General features: G+C 40.3%; 1 protein-coding gene and 1 pseudogene across 5 annotated transcripts in view; both read left to right on the top strand.

The window, feature by feature from the left end:
- Positions 1-8,807, top strand: part of ARHGAP20 (Rho GTPase activating protein 20) — a 130,311-nt gene extending 121,504 nt beyond the window's left edge. For all 5 annotated transcript variants that reach the window (XM_040482927.1, XM_040482925.1, XM_040482924.1 and 2 more), the window contains 3 exons: positions 1,249-1,438; positions 2,608-2,722; positions 3,625-8,807. In XM_040482927.1, coding sequence (XP_040338861.1) covers positions 1,249-1,438; positions 2,608-2,722; positions 3,625-5,477 — 2,158 coding nt within the window. In that variant the 3' untranslated portion in view covers positions 5,478-8,807. The remainder of the gene's footprint in view (positions 1-1,248; positions 1,439-2,607; positions 2,723-3,624) is intronic.
- Positions 8,808-16,570: 7,763 nt separating this feature from the next.
- On the top strand, positions 16,571-17,725 carry LOC121035238 (mitochondrial import inner membrane translocase subunit Tim17-A-like; annotated as a pseudogene).
- Positions 17,726-19,274: the final 1,549 nt, after the last annotated feature.

Raw genomic sequence — 19,274 nt, 5'->3', positions numbered from 1 at the left:
CTCCTACAAATATAAAATGAACACGTGAAAATTTTTATTTAACTCTTTAATTAATGAGAGAACCAGTAAGATGTTACCATCAGTTCAAAGGAGATTTCAGACTACCACACCTATGTAGTTGAATCAGAAATGCTGAAATGAATTTACATATGAATGCAAAACTGGCTTTTTCTACTGTAGTGTGAAGGGGAAGCAAATAAATCATTTGTCTCGCCACCAGACGAAATTGTCAAGTCCGTAGACAAATGTTAGGTATACTGCTGTCAGTAATCTACAATTTACAGAACTATAAAATAGCTCAAAGGCATAGGGCCTCTGGGGAATCAGATAACCCAGAAGCTTATGCTAGACAATACCTTACTCTCCATTGAATACACTCAGCAATCTTTTGGTTTATTTCAATATCTTTGATAATTTGTCTGTACAAAACCATACTCAGTGTCAGTCCATCACACTTGCAGAAATGCCTCTGGGCTCTTTATGCAGCAGGAGTCAGATCGCCTTACTTTCTCTGCCAGGTTGCAGACTTCTGTTGGGGAAAAAACAACCATGAGTATCAACATATACATCTCTTTACCGGATAATAGTAAAAATAATTTTCAGTGAGTGATAATCTTAAGATCCCTGATCAATTACAAAATAGAAACAGGAGGAAATGTACTAGTATAAGCTTGACTTATATATGTGAAAGTGATACCAATGAGATTATTTGGGATGAAATCTGGCCTTGGAAGCTGGTGGAACAGAGCGTCAGCTCTAGATGGATCTCAAAGTCTTAGTAGTGAAGGTTTGGGCTCTTACCAAGGGACTGCATTCCTGTGTTGCTACTTGGAAATAAAGAACCACTAAAATTTAAGTGTTTAATTTCATCAAAAAGCTCTTGGGAGGTGGGGGGTTGGTTGAGAATATCCTGAAACATTACAGCATCTGCCTGAGTTAAAACACATTGTACTAATTTCAGGTACATATTTCAGGCAGCATTTTTTTACAGGCTGTTTTTCTGCATTCTTTTACATCTTTGCTGGGTTGTGAAGACAGTGTACGGAATAAATAAATGAATCCCCAGTGTGTATTCGCATTCTCTGTGTACAGGTAGCCCTTACTTTGCATGTGCGATGTTAACTGAAACCCCACGTATCTGAACCGGGTTCTTGCTTTGCGTGGTTCCCTGTGAAAACCCAGGGTTGCCAATCGACGCAAGCTTCTTATGGAATGTCTTTATTAAAGAGTGCATTTTTCTGTCTTTAGGCTATTAGACCAGCTCCCGAGAGCCAATGTTGTTCTCCTAAGGTATCTTTTTGGGATATTACACAACATTGAGCAGTGTTCCTCGTCCAATCAGATGACTGCATTCAATTTAGCGGTGTGTATAGCTCCAAGCATTCTGTGGCCTCCTACTTCCTGCAGCCCAGAACTAGAAAATGAATTTACAAAAAAGGTAATGAGGTTTCTCATTTTTATGCCCTGGGGGATTGAGTCCCCATCTCGAACCTAAAATTCAGGGTATTAATTCTGAAACACATTTTCTTAAATAACTTAAATACACCTCCTTAGAAATTTGAGTGCATTGAGTGTTTTATACCTATGTTTTATGCCTACCTACCTATCCTGGCAGATTATAGAAATGTGATCTCTTAAGCAAAAAAGTGATAGCAGTTGGGTTACTTCTCTTTTCCCTTTAAGGAGGCAAAAACGCCATGACCGACTTCACCCTTAGAGTCATAAGAAAGCAATTGATATATTTTAGTATAGAAAAAAGGACTTTGGACTTAGATAAGCCAAGATTCATTCCTCAGCCCCACCACTTGCCAGATGTACAATCTCGGGTGAAATTAATTACATTGATCCAGTTTCCTCATCTAAAAAATGGAGGTAGTGATACTACCTAGTTCAAGTATCTGAAATCATACTCCTCTAGCACCTGGTAGTTAACATGGGGCTTAGGGATATTGATTCCCGTTGCTCCCAACATTCTGCCTGGTCCTTTGCCTTGTCTCTTGGGGCAAGGAAGCTAAGGAAAGGTTCCAGTACATCCCAGTGGAGGTGCAAAGCTCTCCAGTAAAATCTTACCTCTTCCCCAAGCTCCTCCAGGGAGCCTAAGGGAGGGAAATGCCTAGGTAGAGACTAGTGAGGCAGAATGCAAGGGTTCTCTAGCTGTCTCTCTACTTTACAAGAAACCCACAGAGGATGCATAATTCCCACACTTCTGACAACTGCCTTTTACATAGGAAATACATTTCATAAGTCTTTAATAATGATACTTCATGAATTTTAATGAAGTTTATTGCTTCACCCCAAATGCCCTATGAAGAATGCTTTAAGTTACCCTAATTTTAAAGACCGAGCATTAGTATAAATATGTTAGCACTGAGCTAAGGCAACAGGTGACTTCAGTCCACCAATTAAAAATAATTTCTATGTCCAAACTAGTCTTGTAAGTATCATTGCCTTTTAGGGGGAACTGTTCTGTATACTTTTAAAGGAGACATGAATTTTTCTCAGGATTCTTTTTCATTTTTGGCAAAATCAGGATATATATGTGAAATGTGACTAGTAGATGTGCTATATATGAAAAGCAGCACTTTGTTTTTGTCCTTTTTCATGCAGGTTTCCCTGCTTATCCAATTTCTGATTGAAAATTGCTGTAGGATATTCGGAGAAGAAATCACTTCCCTCTTAGGAGAGGTTTCAGTGAGGTGTGATGCTCAAGAGAATACGTCAGGTACTGTGAGCGCTTGGAACATTGTTTGCCGGGGCCGTGGCTGTCTTGGGGGCCACAGCTCAGGGAAGGAGGCCCCTGCTCCTCCCTGGACCACCTGAGTGTTACCACTGGTGGGGTTAAGCAATGGTGTAAGATGAGGTCCAAAACTTTGAGAAGCATCATCTGGTATGTTTCTGCCCTTTTAAAAAATCTTTACAAAGGTCCCTAATGTCTGCAGTACCACTGCTGTGGCTGAAACTGGCATGAGAAGCCCAGCAGGGAGAGGCAGGCCTGCTCTTCTTCCCCCTCCTTCCTCCGAGCGGCCCAGAGACACTCCAGCCAAGCAGCAGTTTAGAAACGACCAGCACTGTGGGACTGGGGCGATTTTGAAACCATTCAACCTTCCAGAATTACTAGTTAGGTTATCTTTGACCAGTTATTCTAGGCCACTGCACATGAATATTTTCAACTATAAATATAGGTAACCATAGTATGTAACCTCTATGGTTGTTGTGAAGGTTAGATAAAGTAGTGAATGGTAAAGAGTTTTGCTTAGTAAGGTTTCTCTGAGACTAAATCGTGTGCACTCACCAGCAAGCAGCTCCTGAACCTGGATACACCCGGCATGAATTCCTTTGTCTTTTTTGCCATTTCTTGGTATTACAACATGTCCTCATTGCTTTGAGGAAATCTTAATTAAGAAAGCCTATTTCTTCAGGAACGGAGTTAAATTTAGTATAATGCAACATTTTTTTTTTAATTCTGGGAAGACAGTGAAAGTTCCTTTCTTTCTTGAGAGTACGAATATGAACAATCTATATGAAAGGAGAATTAAATTAACATAGATTTTTTTTTTCTTTTTTTAACACAGCATGCAATTTCGGTACGTAAAAATGTTAATTATAGTTTGATTTTTTTGACAGATATCTCTTGCTTCCAACTGAACGACTCCTCCTATGACAGCTTGGAAAATGAGCTAAATGAGGATGTCGATGCTCCTTGTAGTGACTTGGTGAAGAAACTTGGTCAGGGTAGCAGAAGCATGGACTCTGTGTTAACCCTCAGTGACTATGACCTCGACCAGCCTGAGGTGGAAGGCCTCTTAACCCTGAGCGACTTTGACTTAGACCGTTCTAAAGATGAAGACATTCAAATGGAACGGCCTCTTGAACCCAAGCTGGTAGACCTCACGGGAGTGTATGCAAAGGTCCCACTGCGGGATCAGGCCCGGGCCCCGTCGGGCCTGAGCACTCCTGGCTACCTGTCCACAGCTGCCGCAGGGGTTCCAAAAAGCCTGAGGCGACACCGACGCTCCTCAGAGCCCAGCATCGATTATCTAGATTCTAAGCTTTCGTATCTCAGGGAATTTTATCAGAAAAAGCTACGCAAGTCCAGCTGTGATGCAATTCTCTCTCGAAAAGATGAGGATTATCTGAAGCAGCATCAACCCCTCCAGGAAGAGGGTAAGACATGTTTTAAACAGAGTTTAGTCGCAGGCACTGATACCAAGAAAAACGCCACTAATAAAAATGTTAAGAAGAAAAGCTTGTCTGGTAATGAAGGAAATCATGTGAAACTCTTTTCTAAATCCAAGCCAGTGGCCATTTCTGTGGCATCTTACAGTCACATGTCTCAGGACCATCCCGGGAGCCAGCCCTTCGGCACAGACACATCTGGATACTCCCCGACACACACATCGGATGCCCTCAAGAGCTCGCGGAGGCACCGGCGCTGCTCGGAGCCCAGCATGGATGACCAGCACTGCAAACTGACCTATCTCAGGGGAATTTATTCGAAGAAACAGCATAAAACCAGCTGCGGAGCCGGTCTCCTGCACGGAGAGGAAGCTTATCTGGAGCGGCACAAGTCTTTGCAAATGGAGGGGCAAAAGCTCATTAACCAGAGTTTGGTGATGGGGATTGAGGTGGGCAAGAGCAGTAGCACAAACAGGAACACCGAGAAGGGCTTACCCCCAAGACTAAATGTTTGCCCGCGGACCAGCTACTCCAGCTTGTCCTCCCCAGGCACTTCCCCCTCTGGCTCGTCAGTGAGCTCCCAAGACAGCGCTTTTTCTCAGATTTCAGAACACTCTGTGTTTACCCCCACTGAAACTTCCTCTCCAATAGATTGCACTTTTCAAGCTCCAAGAAAACAGGAAGAGCTTGCTTCTGATTTTAGCAATTCCAGCCTCATTTCTGCAACTCCTGGTCCCTCATCAGGGCAGGCCAGCAGCCGCCTGGCGTATACAAAAAAGGATGTTGTAGAGTGGCACTCACAAATACATTCTGTAACTCTTCACCCAAGCACATGGTTGAGAAATGGTGTGGCCAGTTTGAAAAACTGGTCCCTCAAAAAGAAGGCAAGGGCGTCCAGACCAGAGGAAAAGAAAGTAAGTTCTCTAAAAGGACCCATGGAGCCACCTCCCTATGCTTCTGGTATTTCAGAAGCCAGCCCACTGCAAGAGACACAGGAAGACATGCCCCAAAGGGCAACGGAAGGACTTGGAGCTGTGCAGACAGCCCAGTGGTATAGCTCGTACCCCAGCCAGGACTCAGAGAAGCACTGTAGCTCTCCATTCAGCCTGGTGGAGGATGGACTCAAGCTTTGTGTGAAGTCACACAAGGAAGGAGAGAGCAGTGAGCAGCGCTCTCCTGGTACTCTGCCGTGTAAGAGATCCTCACCCAGCTCTTTGACTGTGGACGATGCACCCAGCCCAGACTCGGGGCCTACAGTGGTTTGTGATATTGGGGACCAGCATTTAACCAAAGACGTTTAACCATAGTAAGAACGTGTTGTGTACAAGAGCAGAAACTGGGCTAATAATGACATAAAGACAAGAGTACTATGACCCCTTTGTATAAAATACGTGGGATGGGTAGCATAAGGATAATCATTGCTAACACTTAGGACAACAAAAGAATTCTCTTTACTGAGACTATTTGGCAAAAAGTTTAGACTAACAAATTTCAGCTCCTGTTTGGGAGGCTTTTCCTTATTAGAGCATGGGATTGGTCCTATCATGTGTTTTTAGAGATAACTAGCAGGGGGCCAGAGAAAACATCTTCTGTATGGAGAATATGGCCTACATGTTGAGTGAGATTCATATCCTGAGGCCAGGATATCATAAGTGAAGAATAAGGACTGTGGAAACGGGGAGGGTGCACAGAAACGTCCGTGTTCCGTGGAATATGTTTAATAACTAAGCAAGAAAAGGCCACTAATCAAAGTATTAAAAAAAAGAAAGTATGTCCAGTAATGAAGGAAATCATGTGAAACGTTTCCCTGAATCCAAGCCACTAGCCATTTCTGTGACATTCTCTAGTCACGTGCCATCACAGGAAGATTCCAGGAGTCAGCCCATTGATGCGGCTAGAATGGAATAAACTAGAATATCCAAGAGCCATGAGTATGATAGTTTATTTGTTGGTTGTGTTGGTTGGTTGGTTTTTCTGTTGGTGTTCCACTGTTCTTCCTTCCTGTGAGGAGGAAGAAGGAAATGGTTGCTTGTTTCAGGGTCCCTTTTAAAGATGCCAGTGCTAGGAACATTCTCCAGAAATGCAACTTTTCCTATTAGGAGGCGACCTCCTGACCTCATCCGCTGTCCTAGTGAGGCAAAGAGGGCCACACGAAGCTGCTGCCAGCATGCACTCAATGGAGGCTCCTCTTTGCTGTGCTGGGTAGTGTTTTTCCACAGCCCTGCCTCTTCGATTATCAGCCAGAAACAATTACTGATAAATCATCCCCTTTCTGACGGCCACTGGCAGTTGAGAGAGCGGTTTTAAAGTTGGCAGTTTACAAAGAGTCACAGAATGGAATCCCCACCAAAGTAGCAGTCAGGCCTTCCTCTCAGACAGTCATTGGCTTTGGATTTTCTTACCTCCACAAGTTTTATATACTTTTGTCCCAGAGTATTCATGGTTTACATCCCATTAGTTTATCTCACATCATCAATGCTTCTCCCCTCTCTGACCTTAAAGGTCATACCTGTACATCTCCTGGATTATCTCCACGGATTCTTAGGCCTCCCAGCCAGTGTGAAAGGATAGAATCAGGAATGGATGTGCATCTCCCTTCATTTTAGCTACTTACAAGAAGTTGCTTAGAACCCATTTAGTCTCTTTAATTCACCATCAGATGGACCTTTCTCCCACAAACTACCTTATCCCCAATTATTTTTCTTAGCCACTAGGAAACTTTCATGTCAAATGTTCTTTCCCTGTTGTCCTAAAGGTTTCCTTTTTCAGTTATAGAAAAAAAATAATAATGTTTTCTGTAAAGTAGAAGTCCTTTCAGTATTAGCTGTAAGTGCTGCCTACCTCTGTGGGACATGGCCCCTGTTGGCCCTAAGCATTGTAATTAACTTTCAGAACTCTGTTTCCAAAGAGCTCCTTCATGACACTGGCCATCTCAGTCACAGATGTGAAGTAGATTGTACCTTATAAACAGCCACTCCTGTATTTAGACTCCTGAGTGTCCATATGCATCTTTTGTGGTATAATATCTAAAGGCAGTAGGGATTCATTTCCCTTACCCTTAGGGCTTACTACTGTTGGAACTGCAAGATGTGACTGACATTCTTACAGCTTGGAGTGTCTTTCTGGAAGAAATTGTTTCTCCACTTACAAAATCATAGTTCTGTCCTTTTTTCTTTCATATGGGTGGGTAGAAAATTATCCACCCAATTTGAAGCATAGAAGAAAATAGATGCTGAGGTTTTCAATAACTATTCCTATTCGCTGTGTTCCCTTAGATACTCCTGTAATATTTCATGTGAATAGTTTGTTAATATTGCTGTAAAGTATTATATTGTATGATTTGAAGACAGACTACATGTCATTTTATTATACTCTGTCAATCTATAATATATTAGACTGATGCTTTATCTAAAATGCTCTGAGTTTGTATAATATATCTTGACAGATTTTACTACCATATGTAATGTAATAAATGTGTATTTTTGTACTTGCAGAAACTGCTGCTAACTTTTAAAGTTGTTTGGTTTTCAAGGCACTGATAATGGATATGTATGAAGTCCATGCTGTCTATTAAATAATAAAAAATATACATGCTGTAGAGTTAACAGTCCCTCCAGAGCAATATTGCCCTTTGTAGAATTGTTAATGAACCCAATTTCTGCTTAAGCTTGGAAATTTTATAAAATGTACTTAATATTGAATTGGAACTTTGAACTTTTAGTCATAGACTATGGTCAGTCTTTCTAGAAAAAGAGGGTGTTTTTTTTTTCTTTTATGTTTTCCTAATCTTATCATTTACCAAAAAGTCCTGCTTTAGACACATCATCATCATTTTCTTAGAGATTGTGTTTTCATTTTGCTCCTGGAATCAGATATGGTCTATGTTCTCATATCAAAAGAACCATTAATTCAATTCGATCGATTGTAGATCTTCTTACCCAAGTTTGAACCATTCTGCCCCGAGTACCCAGTTGACCCCAGACACATCCAGACGATCCAAGATGTCTGGATTCAGGTACCCCAAGACATCAGAACTTATAAAGTCATGTAAACTTACTAAATGTTACCGGTCTCTCATGACTGCTGTATGTTTCCCTTCTCAGAATTCATTGGGGTTCACTCTGTGCAAGTTCAGCCACCATTTCAAAGAGATTCAAAAATATAAGCTACCTTAGTCCAGAAAAAGTGATTTGCCCTAATGGAACCCTGAAGACTACCTACCAACTCCACAGTTGGAAATGGCACTGATTACATCTGGGTGGTGTACAGAGACAATGATGTTAATTTCTCTCTAAATTTTACAGAAATACAGATAATTTTGCTTTTAAAAAAGAGTTCAGTCGACTGAAAACACTGGATTCAAGGAATTATCTCACGTTGTGTTTTTCTACTTTTCATGGCATGACATTGAATTTGAAAGGATCTAATGTATCCTTGAACTACTGGCATATTCTGTCTGTTGAAAAGAAACTCTTAAGAATATTATGTATCTTAATCATAATTATGGTAGTAAGTGTTTTACTGATATTTTCCTACCTTGTCATGTTTTAATGGCTTGAGAGGAAGTCTTTGTAAACTGCATAGATCCATACAAAGAAAAAATGGAACAATAAAGTTAGGTAAGATGTTAACTTTCTTTAATATCTATTCTGGTTATCAGGATATCTCATAAGCTAAGTTTCCTGCTGAAAGGAAGAGTTCTCTTGAGTTCTGTGCTGTCTACCCCAAGTATGAGTCCTACTCATTTTCTGAGCCACCTGTGAGTATAAATCCTTCATCTTTATTGTTTGTGGGGTTTTTAAAATACAGTGAGCTCCTTGAGTTTCCAGTCTGCATAATGTCAGATGTATGGTAGAATTGGCAGAAGGTGTGCAATTTGGAAAATTGTGTTGTGAAGTCTCAAAGAGACATGTACAGAGGGAGGTATTAGACGCATATTGTCCCTAACTTCATAGAGCGTGTGTTCACTAGAGCGTACATATGTATGTAGATAATTCAGGGTCTTTTTCCAGCCTATTTAATTTGTGAGGGCAAAGTAAATACATTTTCTGGAGTTTGATTTTATTTCACATGGCAGTATTAAGGTGCAGACACGAAGGAAGGGATTTAAATATTATTTACGTATAGGCTTGATTCTAAATCACAGTAACTTGGAATCAAATTCAGAACTTCTGGCAGCTTCTTGATCTGCTTTGAAGAGTGAATACATTGGCCAAAAACCTGAACTTATGAAATAGACCCATTTCTGAGCAAGTAACATGGATGGTATAAAGAAATACTCTGCCAGGTCACAGGGGCTGTGATTGCTACCGCCTAAAATTTTCAGGATGAAAAGAAACATTTTATATCTCTGTTCAAGAATGAGATGACTGAAAAATAAAAGAAGATAAAAACAGAGAGGGAGGCAAACCATAAGAGACTCTTAAACACAGAGAACACACTGAGGGTTGCTGGAGGGGTGTTGGGTGGGGTGGATGGGATAAGTGGGTGATGGGCATTAAAGAGGGCACTTGTTGGGATGAGCGGGTGTTATATGTAAGTGATGAATCATTAAATTCTCCTGAAACCAACATTCCACTATATGTTAACTAACTTGAATTTAAATTAAAAAAAAAAATGAGATGACTGAGAAGCAGAATCATCAAAATACGTGCATACAGAGAAGCTAACTTATTGAAGGTACAGTAAATGGAGAGAGGAGGAGGAAAGCTGTGGATGAGCTCATTAATTAAAGCAAGAAACTGAAGTCACAAGGAGTTCAGAGAAAATTGGAAAAGGGGGACGAGTAAGGCTTGCAGGGAGTGGAGGGTGTCATAAATGATTTAATGCTATTCAGGTAGTTTAATTGTTATTACCAGGTACTCTTCTAGTCCCTAGAGATACAAAGTGAAAAAAAATTGTTTCAGTCCTCAGGAACTTTAAACAACTAAGGAAGAAATTAGACTGTGTAGAAGAAAGCTAATAGTAATATTCACTGGGCACTTACTGTTGCCTGCATGCAACTGATAATCAATACATCCTATGTATTGTTTCATTTAAGGCTCACAGTAGTCCTGTATGGTGGGTACATTCAGCTAGAGCATCAATCTGACTGTGGGCTCTTTTTTCTCACCTTTTCACCTTAAAATTGGGATGGTAATAAAGCTTCTTCCACACTAGGGGCATCTGGGTGGCTCGGTCTGTTGGGCGTCCAATTCTTGATTTCGGCTCAGGTCATGATCTCATAGTTTGTGAGAGAGAGGCCCACATCAGGCTCTGTACTTACAGCACGAAGCCTGCTTGGGATTCATTCTCTGCCCCTTCCCAGCTTGCTAGCTCTCCTTTTCTCAAAATAGATAAGTAAACTTTAAAAAAGAAAAACTTCTTCTGTAATAAAGCAGACAAAAGTTATAGGCATGAGGACCAATCCAAACTCTATTTAAAGTTAAGGAAACAGCTAGATATATCTAATATAAAAAAATAATAACCCAGTATTGGGACTAATTCAGAAAACTATGACAAATGTAAAAATTATTGAGCTGAAAATTTGTTCCAGAGAAAATGGTGTCGACTTGTGTCTCCCTACTTCTCCCCACTAAATACAACCACCAACCCTGGAAATAATACAAAAGACTACCAAAGGAGAACTCTAAATGGTGGTAAGGGGAAGGTGAATTGGTTCAGAAACCTAGGGCTAGAGAAACAGCACAGTAATTGAGCATTTTACATCCCCTTACCCCATAGAAAAAGGCGACCAAAGCCTACCTTTCTCAGCCTGGCAACAGAAGACAGCCCAGATGTGTGCATTTCCCCCGTGATCAATCCAGAGTCCCTCTGACACCTTCAGGTAAGCCAGACACCACCTGCAAGTGGAATAGATGAATGCCCTGCTAATAAGTGGCCGTGGCGAGAGTTATCCTTTCCTACTAGGCCTGAAATCCCTCTTCCCCACTGGAAGATACCAGAATGGCCAGGCAACAACAGAAAGAGGAACCCAGTCAGAACAGGCAGCTCGGCCTGGGAAACATCTCTCTCTCTCTCTCTCTCTCTCTCTCTCTCTCTCTCTCTCTCCCTCTGCCCCTTCCCAGCTCACTAGCTCTCCTTTTCTCAAAATAGATAAGTAAACTTTAAAAAAGAAAAACTGATGCCCAGCAGGCATAAGACTCCCCTCCCCCAGCCCAGACACCAAGACAGCCAGAAGGCATGGTCAGGAGGCCTCTACCATGAAAAGCACCAAGCCAGGGGAATCTAAGGCCTGTGGGACTAAGAGGCTTCTCTGGCTGAGAACAGACCACAATGACACCAGAGAGTCTAAAAATTAAGTGGCCCTTGGACCCACAACTCCTGAATATAGGCCAGGACCTGTGAGTAATAACATCCAAAACATCCAACATTTGTATCTTTGGAGTTCCAAAAAGAACTCCAAAAGGCTGAAACAGTCATTCAGGGAAATGGTGACTGACAACAGCCCAAATTTGGTGAAAGACCAATCTGCACATTCCAGAAGCTGAATAAGACCCAAACTAGATAAAGCAAAACTATATGTCTTAATTAAATGTTTAGAAACTAAAGACAAAAAAAGGTCTTGAAAGCAGACAGAAATGACATCTTACCTATAAGGGAACACTAATTTTCAGATTAATCATTTGAAACCACAAAGACCAAAAGAAAGTGGCACATGAATTTTCAAGTGTTGAAAGAAAAGAACTGTCAACCCAGAATTTCATATGCAGTGAAACTGTCTTTCATGAATTAAGGGTAAATAAGGACATTCTCAGATGAAAGGAAACTTAAGAATTTATCACTAACCGGTATACCCATTAAAGATTGGCTAAAGCAAGTTCTTTAAACAAAAAGTAATAAAAAGAGGAAATTGGGAGCAGTAGGAAGGAAAAAAGGACAACAGACAGCAGAAGTGAGAGTACTTGATAGACTAGTCTCATGACTTTTATAAATCATATTTAGTGCTTGAAACAAAAATTGTAGCATCATTTGATACTCAGGACAGGGGCACATGGGTGGCTCAGTTGGTTAAGCATCTCACTCTTCATTTCAGCTCAGGTCAGATCCCATGTTGGGCTCTGCTGACAGAGCAGAACCTGCTTTGGGATTCTCTCTCCCTGTCTCTTTGCCCCTCCCCCACTTGCGTGCACATGCACTCTCTCAAAATAAGTAAACTTTATTAAAAAAAAAAAGATACTCAAGACAATGATATTTAAAAGTGGGAAAAATAGTGGCGCCTGGGTGGCGCAGTCAGTTAAGTGTCCAACTTCAGCCAGGTCACGATCTCGCGGTCCGTGAGTTCAAGCCCCGCGTCAGGCTCTGGGCTGATGGCTCGGAGCCTGGAGCCTGTTTCCGATTCTGTGTCTTCCTCTCTCTCTGCCCCTCCCCCGTTCATGCTCTGTCTCTCTCTGTCCCAAAAATAAATAAACGTTGAAAAAAAAAATTTTTTTTTAAAAATAAATAAAAGTGGGAAAAATAAAGAGAGCTAAATGGAAATGGAGTTCTCATATTTCCCTCGAAGTGGTAGAATGTTGATACTAGTGAAATAAGATATGATATATATGTATATTTTAATACTTAGAGCAACTATAGAAACTATATATTTGGAGAGTCTATCTCTCTAAAACACTGTAAGTAAATCATGGTGGAATCCTAAAAAAAAATGGTTAACCCACAGTAAGGTAAATAAAAAGAGAGGAACAAGAAACAGAGTAAAAAGAAAAAAAGAAAAGAAAACAAATAAAATGGCATACTTTAGGTCTAACATATCAAGAATTGCCTTAATCACAAATGATCTACATAGACTAATCAAAAGACAAAGATTGACAGAGTGGATTTAAAACAAAACAAAAAACTAACTATATCCTATCTACAGGAAATTTACTTCAAATTTAATGACCTATGTAGGTTGAAAGTAAAAGGATAAAAAAGATATACCATGCGAACATTGATCAAAAGAAACATTGATCAAAAGTATTAAAATTGGATAAGGTGGACTTGAGAGCAGAGAAAATTGCCAGCGACAGGGACATTCTATAACAATAAAGGACTCAGTCCGCCAAGAAGACATCACAGGCCTAAAATGTGTATGCACAAACAACAAAGCTTCAAAATATGTAAAACAAAAACTGACAAAACTGAAAACAAATAAACAAAACCACAATTACAGTTGAAGACTTTAATGCTCCTCTCTCACTAGTTGATAAAGCAACTAGACAGAACACCACCAATGATATAAAACTCATGAATGCCATAAACTGAAAGCTTAATATTGGCAATTATAGGACATTTCACCCAAAGATAGCAAGATACACATTCTCTTCAATTGCCCATGGAACATAAATCAGAACAGACCATGGCCTGAACCATAAAACATTAACATTTTAAAAGAATTAAAATTGGGGCGCCTGGGTGGCGCAGTCGGTTAAGCGTCCGACTTCAGCCAGGTCACGATCTCGCGGTGCGTGAGTTCGAGCCCCGCGTCGGGCTCTGGGCTGATGGCTCAGAGCCTGGAGCCTGTTTCCGATTCTGTGTCTCCCTCTCTCTCTGCCCCTCGCCCGTTCATGCTCTGTCTCTCTCTGTCCCAAAAATAAATAAACGTTGAAAAAAAAAATTTTTTTTTAAAAATAAAAGAATTAAAATTATGTTGCATATGTTTTCTGAGCACAATGCAGTCAAACTAGAAATCGATAACAAAGATAACAGGAAAATCTTCAAACACTTGGAAGCCAAAAAACACACATCTAAATAATTTATTGGTCAAAGAGAACATTTTAAAGGAAATTTTTCTAAATCGTACAACTAAATGAAAATACCTGTTAAAATACGTGGGATACTGCTAACAGTGTTGAGGAAAATGTATAACATTGAATGCTTACATCATAAAAGGAAAGATCTTAAATCAATAAGCTAACTTTTTCAAGAAACTAGAAAAAGAAGAGCAAGCAGAAGAAAGGAAGTGAGAAGGATTAGAATAGAAACCTATAAAATTGAATATAGGAAAACAATAGAGAAAATGAAAACAACAAGTTCATTTAAAAAATAAAGTATAGGGGCACCTGGGTGGCTCAGTCGGTTAAGCGTCCGACTTCAGCTCAGGTCATGATCTCACAGGTGGTGAGTTCAAGCCCCACCTAGGGCTCTGTGCTGATAGTTCAGAGCCTAGAACCTGCTTTGGATTCTGTCTCCCTCTCTCTCTGCCCCTCCCCTGCTTGCACTCTGTCTCTCTCAAAAGTAAATAAACATTAAAAATAAATAAATAAAGTATATAAACCTCTACTGAGACTGATGGGAAAAAAATTGAAAAAAAAACATAAATCACCACTATCAGAACAAAAACAGGTTATCATCATAGATCCTACAGTATTAAGAGGATAATAAAAGAATACTCTGAGTAATTTTTACATTCATAAATTTGACAATTTAAAAGAGATGGGAAAATTCCTCAAAAAACACAAATTACCAAGCTTCAACCAAGATAAAAAAAAAAAAAAACCTGACCATTCCTATAACCATTAAGTAAGTTGAATTCACAATTTAAAAACACCTGAAAATAATAATACATACACACAAGCTAATAAAGAAAAATCTCTAGGCCTAAATGGTTTCACTGGAGAAATCTAACAAGCATTTAAAGAAAAATTAACACCAATTTACATACAATGTTTTCCAGAAAATAGAAGGGAGCACTTTCAATTCATTTATGAGGCCAGTATTACCCTGATAAGGAAACCAAACGAAGCCAGTACAAAAACAAAATTGCCAATTAATGTCTCTCATGAACTTAAATGCCAAAAAACAAAAATATTAACAAACCAAAAACAGCAAATAAAAAGAATTACGCGATATGACCACGTAGAATTATTTTCCAAGTATGCGGGATCATTTAACATTTGAAAATCAGTCATTGTTACCTATGAAAAGCTAAAGATGGAGAATCACAATATATCAATTAACACAAAAACATTTGACAAAATTTGACTCCCATTTGTGATTTCTGAAATTCAACAAATTAGAAGGAAATTTCAACATCTACAAAAAGTCTACAGCTATCATCATGCTTCATGATGGAAGAGTACTTAACTTATTCCTAAGATTGGGAACAAAGCAAGGATGTCTGTTCTTACTACTCTTATACTACTAGAAAGTATAGCCACTGGGATAGAGCAAGAAAAAATTTAAAAAGATACCCTGGGGCACCTGGGTGACTCTGTTGGTTAAACATCCTGACTCTTGATTTCGGTTCAGATCATTGACTCACAGTTTGTGAGATTGAGCCTTGCGTTGGTAGCTGCCGTGACAATGTAAAGCCTGCATGGGATTCTTTCTCTCCCTCTCTCTCCTCCTCACACACTCTCTCTCTCTTCTCCCCCACCAAATAAATCAATAAACCTTAAAAAAATAAATAAATAAAGATACCCAGATTGAAAAAGAAGAAATAAAACTATTTGCAGATGATGTGATTGTCCACATAGAAAAGGAATCTACGGAAAAAAAAAAATCTACAAGTAATAACTGAATTTAGCAGGGTCACAAGATACAAGGTCAACACACAGAAATCCTTTACACTTGTATATGCTTTAAATATGCAGAAACTAAAGTTAAAAATAATACCATTTATAATCACTCAATAAACTTAAAAACTTTAATAAAAATTTAATGAAACATGCATTAGGTATGTATTCTGAAAATTACAAAATGTTGACAAAATTCTGATGAAAGAAATAAGACCTAAGTAAATGGAGAGAGATGCATGGACTGGAAGAGTCAACATAGTAAAATGTCATCTCTTCCCAAATTGATACATAGGCTTAATGCAATCCCAGCCAAAACCCCAGAAAGGACTGTTGTAGACAGACAAACTTATTCTTTACAAAATACGTGTAAAGGCACGGGCCATAGAATAGCTAAAACAATTTTGACAATCATGAAGTGAGAGGGATCTCTCTATCCAATATTAAGACTTCCTGTAAAACTACAGCAATCAAGACAGTATGGTATGGGAAAGACAAATAGGTCAGTGGAATAGAGTGACCTACACAAATATGGTCAACTGGAATAGAGATCAGGTAGCCTTTTCTACAAACAGTGCTGGTGCATCTGGACATCTAAAGGCAAAAAATACAACAACCTAAATTTCACATGTTGTACAAAAAATTCAAAATGGATCGTGGAGTTAAATGTCAATTTTAAACCATAAAACCTTTAGCAAAAATAACAGGTGAAGATCTTTAGGATCTAGATGTAGGCATAAACTTCTTAGATTTGACATTAAAAGCATGATCTATAAAAGGAAAACATTGGACCTGATAAAAATAAAACAAACTGGACCTCCACAGAATTAAAAACTTTTGCTCTGAAAGAACATGTGAAGAGGATGTGAAGCTCTACCCTGGAAGAAAATGTTTGCAAGGCACATATTTGACAAAGTAGTAGGATCTAGAATATGTAAACTCTCAAAACTCAATAGAAAAAAAAAAAAAAAAAAAAACAAAAACAACTTTTTTTTAAAGTCTGGTCTGGCCTATAAGGAGGTTGAAAGTTTTCCTCACAACAAGCAAAAAGGCTGAACAAAGAAAATCAACAAGTCTCCTCAGATCCATCAGAGAATGGACATTGAAGGTAAAACTGTTGCCCCCGAATTGAGAGAGACAGGCAAGCAGATACAGAGAGGGATGGCACCCCAGAACAGAGGCACCCCAGAAGTAGAAACTTTTGCTGGAACCAGTACTGAGTAAGAAAAATTGTAATTGACATATTGTTGGAGGCTCAGCCTAAGACAAATTTGCGAGTTAAAAGTTCCAGGGTGCCCATTCTTAGGAGACCACCACACTTCTGTGAGTTTTACTGACAGGAGCCTTACCAAGTTCTCATGGTAAAGATCAGAAAAAGGATCTTTTGCAGTGATGGAGTCAAGGTGGAAGAGTACACACGCCCTTGCCCTTGGCACCCTGGATGGTTGTGGTGGGGCCTTTACAGTGGGTACCACAGGCGCCCATTGAATGATACCATTCAAGCAGTCAAAAGGTTTTTGCAATTCTGCAGTGGGAATAAACCACAGACTGCAAGGCAGTTTGACAGCTTTTGGAACCAGGGCTCCACAGTTGGGAGGTAGCTTTGCAGTTTCGGAGGTTTATTTTCCATGATTGACGGCAGCATGGTTCAAGTCAGGGGGAAAGAGATCCTTGAAACTCCATCACAAGGGGTCCCTTAACGGAGCCATGCTGGCAGCAAGAAATGGACCAGTGGCATGGTTGGGTCAGCCACAATGGGTGGCATTCTCCTAGCATTAATTGAAGGAGCTGCCTTGTTGACAAGGTCTGCCTCTGCACAATTTCCCAGTGGTCCTCAGTTTGCTGAAGACCCCTCTCAGTTGCCTTCAGCCCCGTTACCATCGTCACCTTTTGGAAATTATCAACAATATCAATACACTTTCCTTCCCAGGATTTCTGTAACAGAATGAACGGTAGTTCAAGAAGGAATTTGAGAAGATAAGTTACAGTCTGTTTTTAAACCATAGGTGAGATAGCTATGGCCAAATAGGCTATGAAAAGACACTTAGCTCTTTTTTTTTTATTTTTTTTATTTTTTTTCAACGTTTATTTATTGTTGGGACAGAGAGAGACAGAGCATGAACGGGGGAGGGGCAGAGAGAGAGGGAGACACAGAATCGGAAACAGGCTCCAGGCTCTGAGCCATCAGCCCAGAGCCCGACGCGGGACTCGAACTCACGGACCGCGAGATCGTGACCTGGCTGAAGTCGGACGCTCAACCGACTGCGCCACCCAGACGCCCCTCTTTTTTTTTTTATTTAAAGGAACATGGGGGGGGGCAGATGTTAAAAGATAACACATTTATTTATTCTCACTTGAATTGCATTTGTGATTAAAATAGCTAATATCTTTAAAAGAAAATATAATAAATACTTAGAAGATGAAGGACCAAAGGGCAAACAGCAATGAAACCTGACCATCATTTCCTTGGGCCCATCTCCGCCTGGTTTTGTGTGTTCTGTCAGTCAAACAATAAGAATCTACTGGAATTTGCTCTTTCAAAAGGAAGGAAGGAGGGAAGGGAGGGAAGGAAGGGAAGGAAAGGGAGGGAGGGAGGAAGGAAGGAAGGAATCAAGGAAGGAATTTCATGCTTCCAGCAAGGAGAAAAGCAGCCATTTTGAAATATGCCTAGAGTATTCTGTTCTTTTTCACAAGGCCCGCCCTGAAGGAAAACTATTTTGCCAGCAGTAACCAACAAATGGAAATGGTTACATTCAACTCTAGCCCACGGAGCGTTCTGTGGTGGGGGTGGGGAGGATACCCAACTCCTGTCCCTTCCAGCCTTGCGGTCTCACCTGAGGAAGCGCAGGGAGGGAAAGAGGCAAAAACCTAGTCATTGGAAATGTTTTATTCTGTCTTTCAAGAGGCTGGGGGTCAGGAACATAGAATCACTCAGCCTCAGTATCCTAATTTGTTAATGAAAGTTATCTGCTCTACTTAAATGACAGAAAACAATTACTAACTCATTCAACAAACACATATTAATCACTGTGTGCCAGGTGCTATCCCAGGTGGGTACAGCAGTGAGCAAGCCGTGCACAAGGGGAAAGCTCTGGCCCTTGTGGAGTTCACATTCTAGTGTGGAAGGCAGACAAGACAAATAAGGAAATATTTCGTGTATTACCTGAGGGTAAGTGCTAAGGAGAAAACAAGCAGGGAAGAGAGATGGAAGCAGCAGGTGAAATTTTACATCAGAGAAGGCCCCCAGATGGCAAGTTTAGGTAACAAGTTGGAGGGAGTGTGGGAGGCAGGCAGAGAGCTTTGTGGATATCGAGCGCTGGAGCATGACTGGCAGTGGGGTGAGTGAGACAGTCAAAAGTTCAAAGCATCGTATGCGTGTACAGGTGAGGGAGAAATATTCCGATGTCCTCTTTGGTATTTTGTGGTCTGATTTTTCCTTCTGTTTTCTCTAGCTTTTGTCCAAAGATTATTACCTAAAATCAGAGCCATTTGAAGTCATCTAAGAAATCGGCAGGCCAACCTCACATGATCCCCAGAGAGGCCACATCTGGCAGAGTTTTCCACGGTCAGGAAGGGGCGAGCATGTCTCAGTGCTCTTTCTCT

Source organism: Herpailurus yagouaroundi, unplaced genomic scaffold (genome assembly GCF_014898765.1).
Source record: "Herpailurus yagouaroundi ecotype Mexico unplaced genomic scaffold, PumYag 161, whole genome shotgun sequence".
NCBI lineage: Eukaryota > Metazoa > Chordata > Mammalia > Carnivora > Felidae > Herpailurus > Herpailurus yagouaroundi.
Note: the sequence above shows the minus strand (reverse complement) of the source record. Positions and strands in the feature narration are given on the sequence as shown.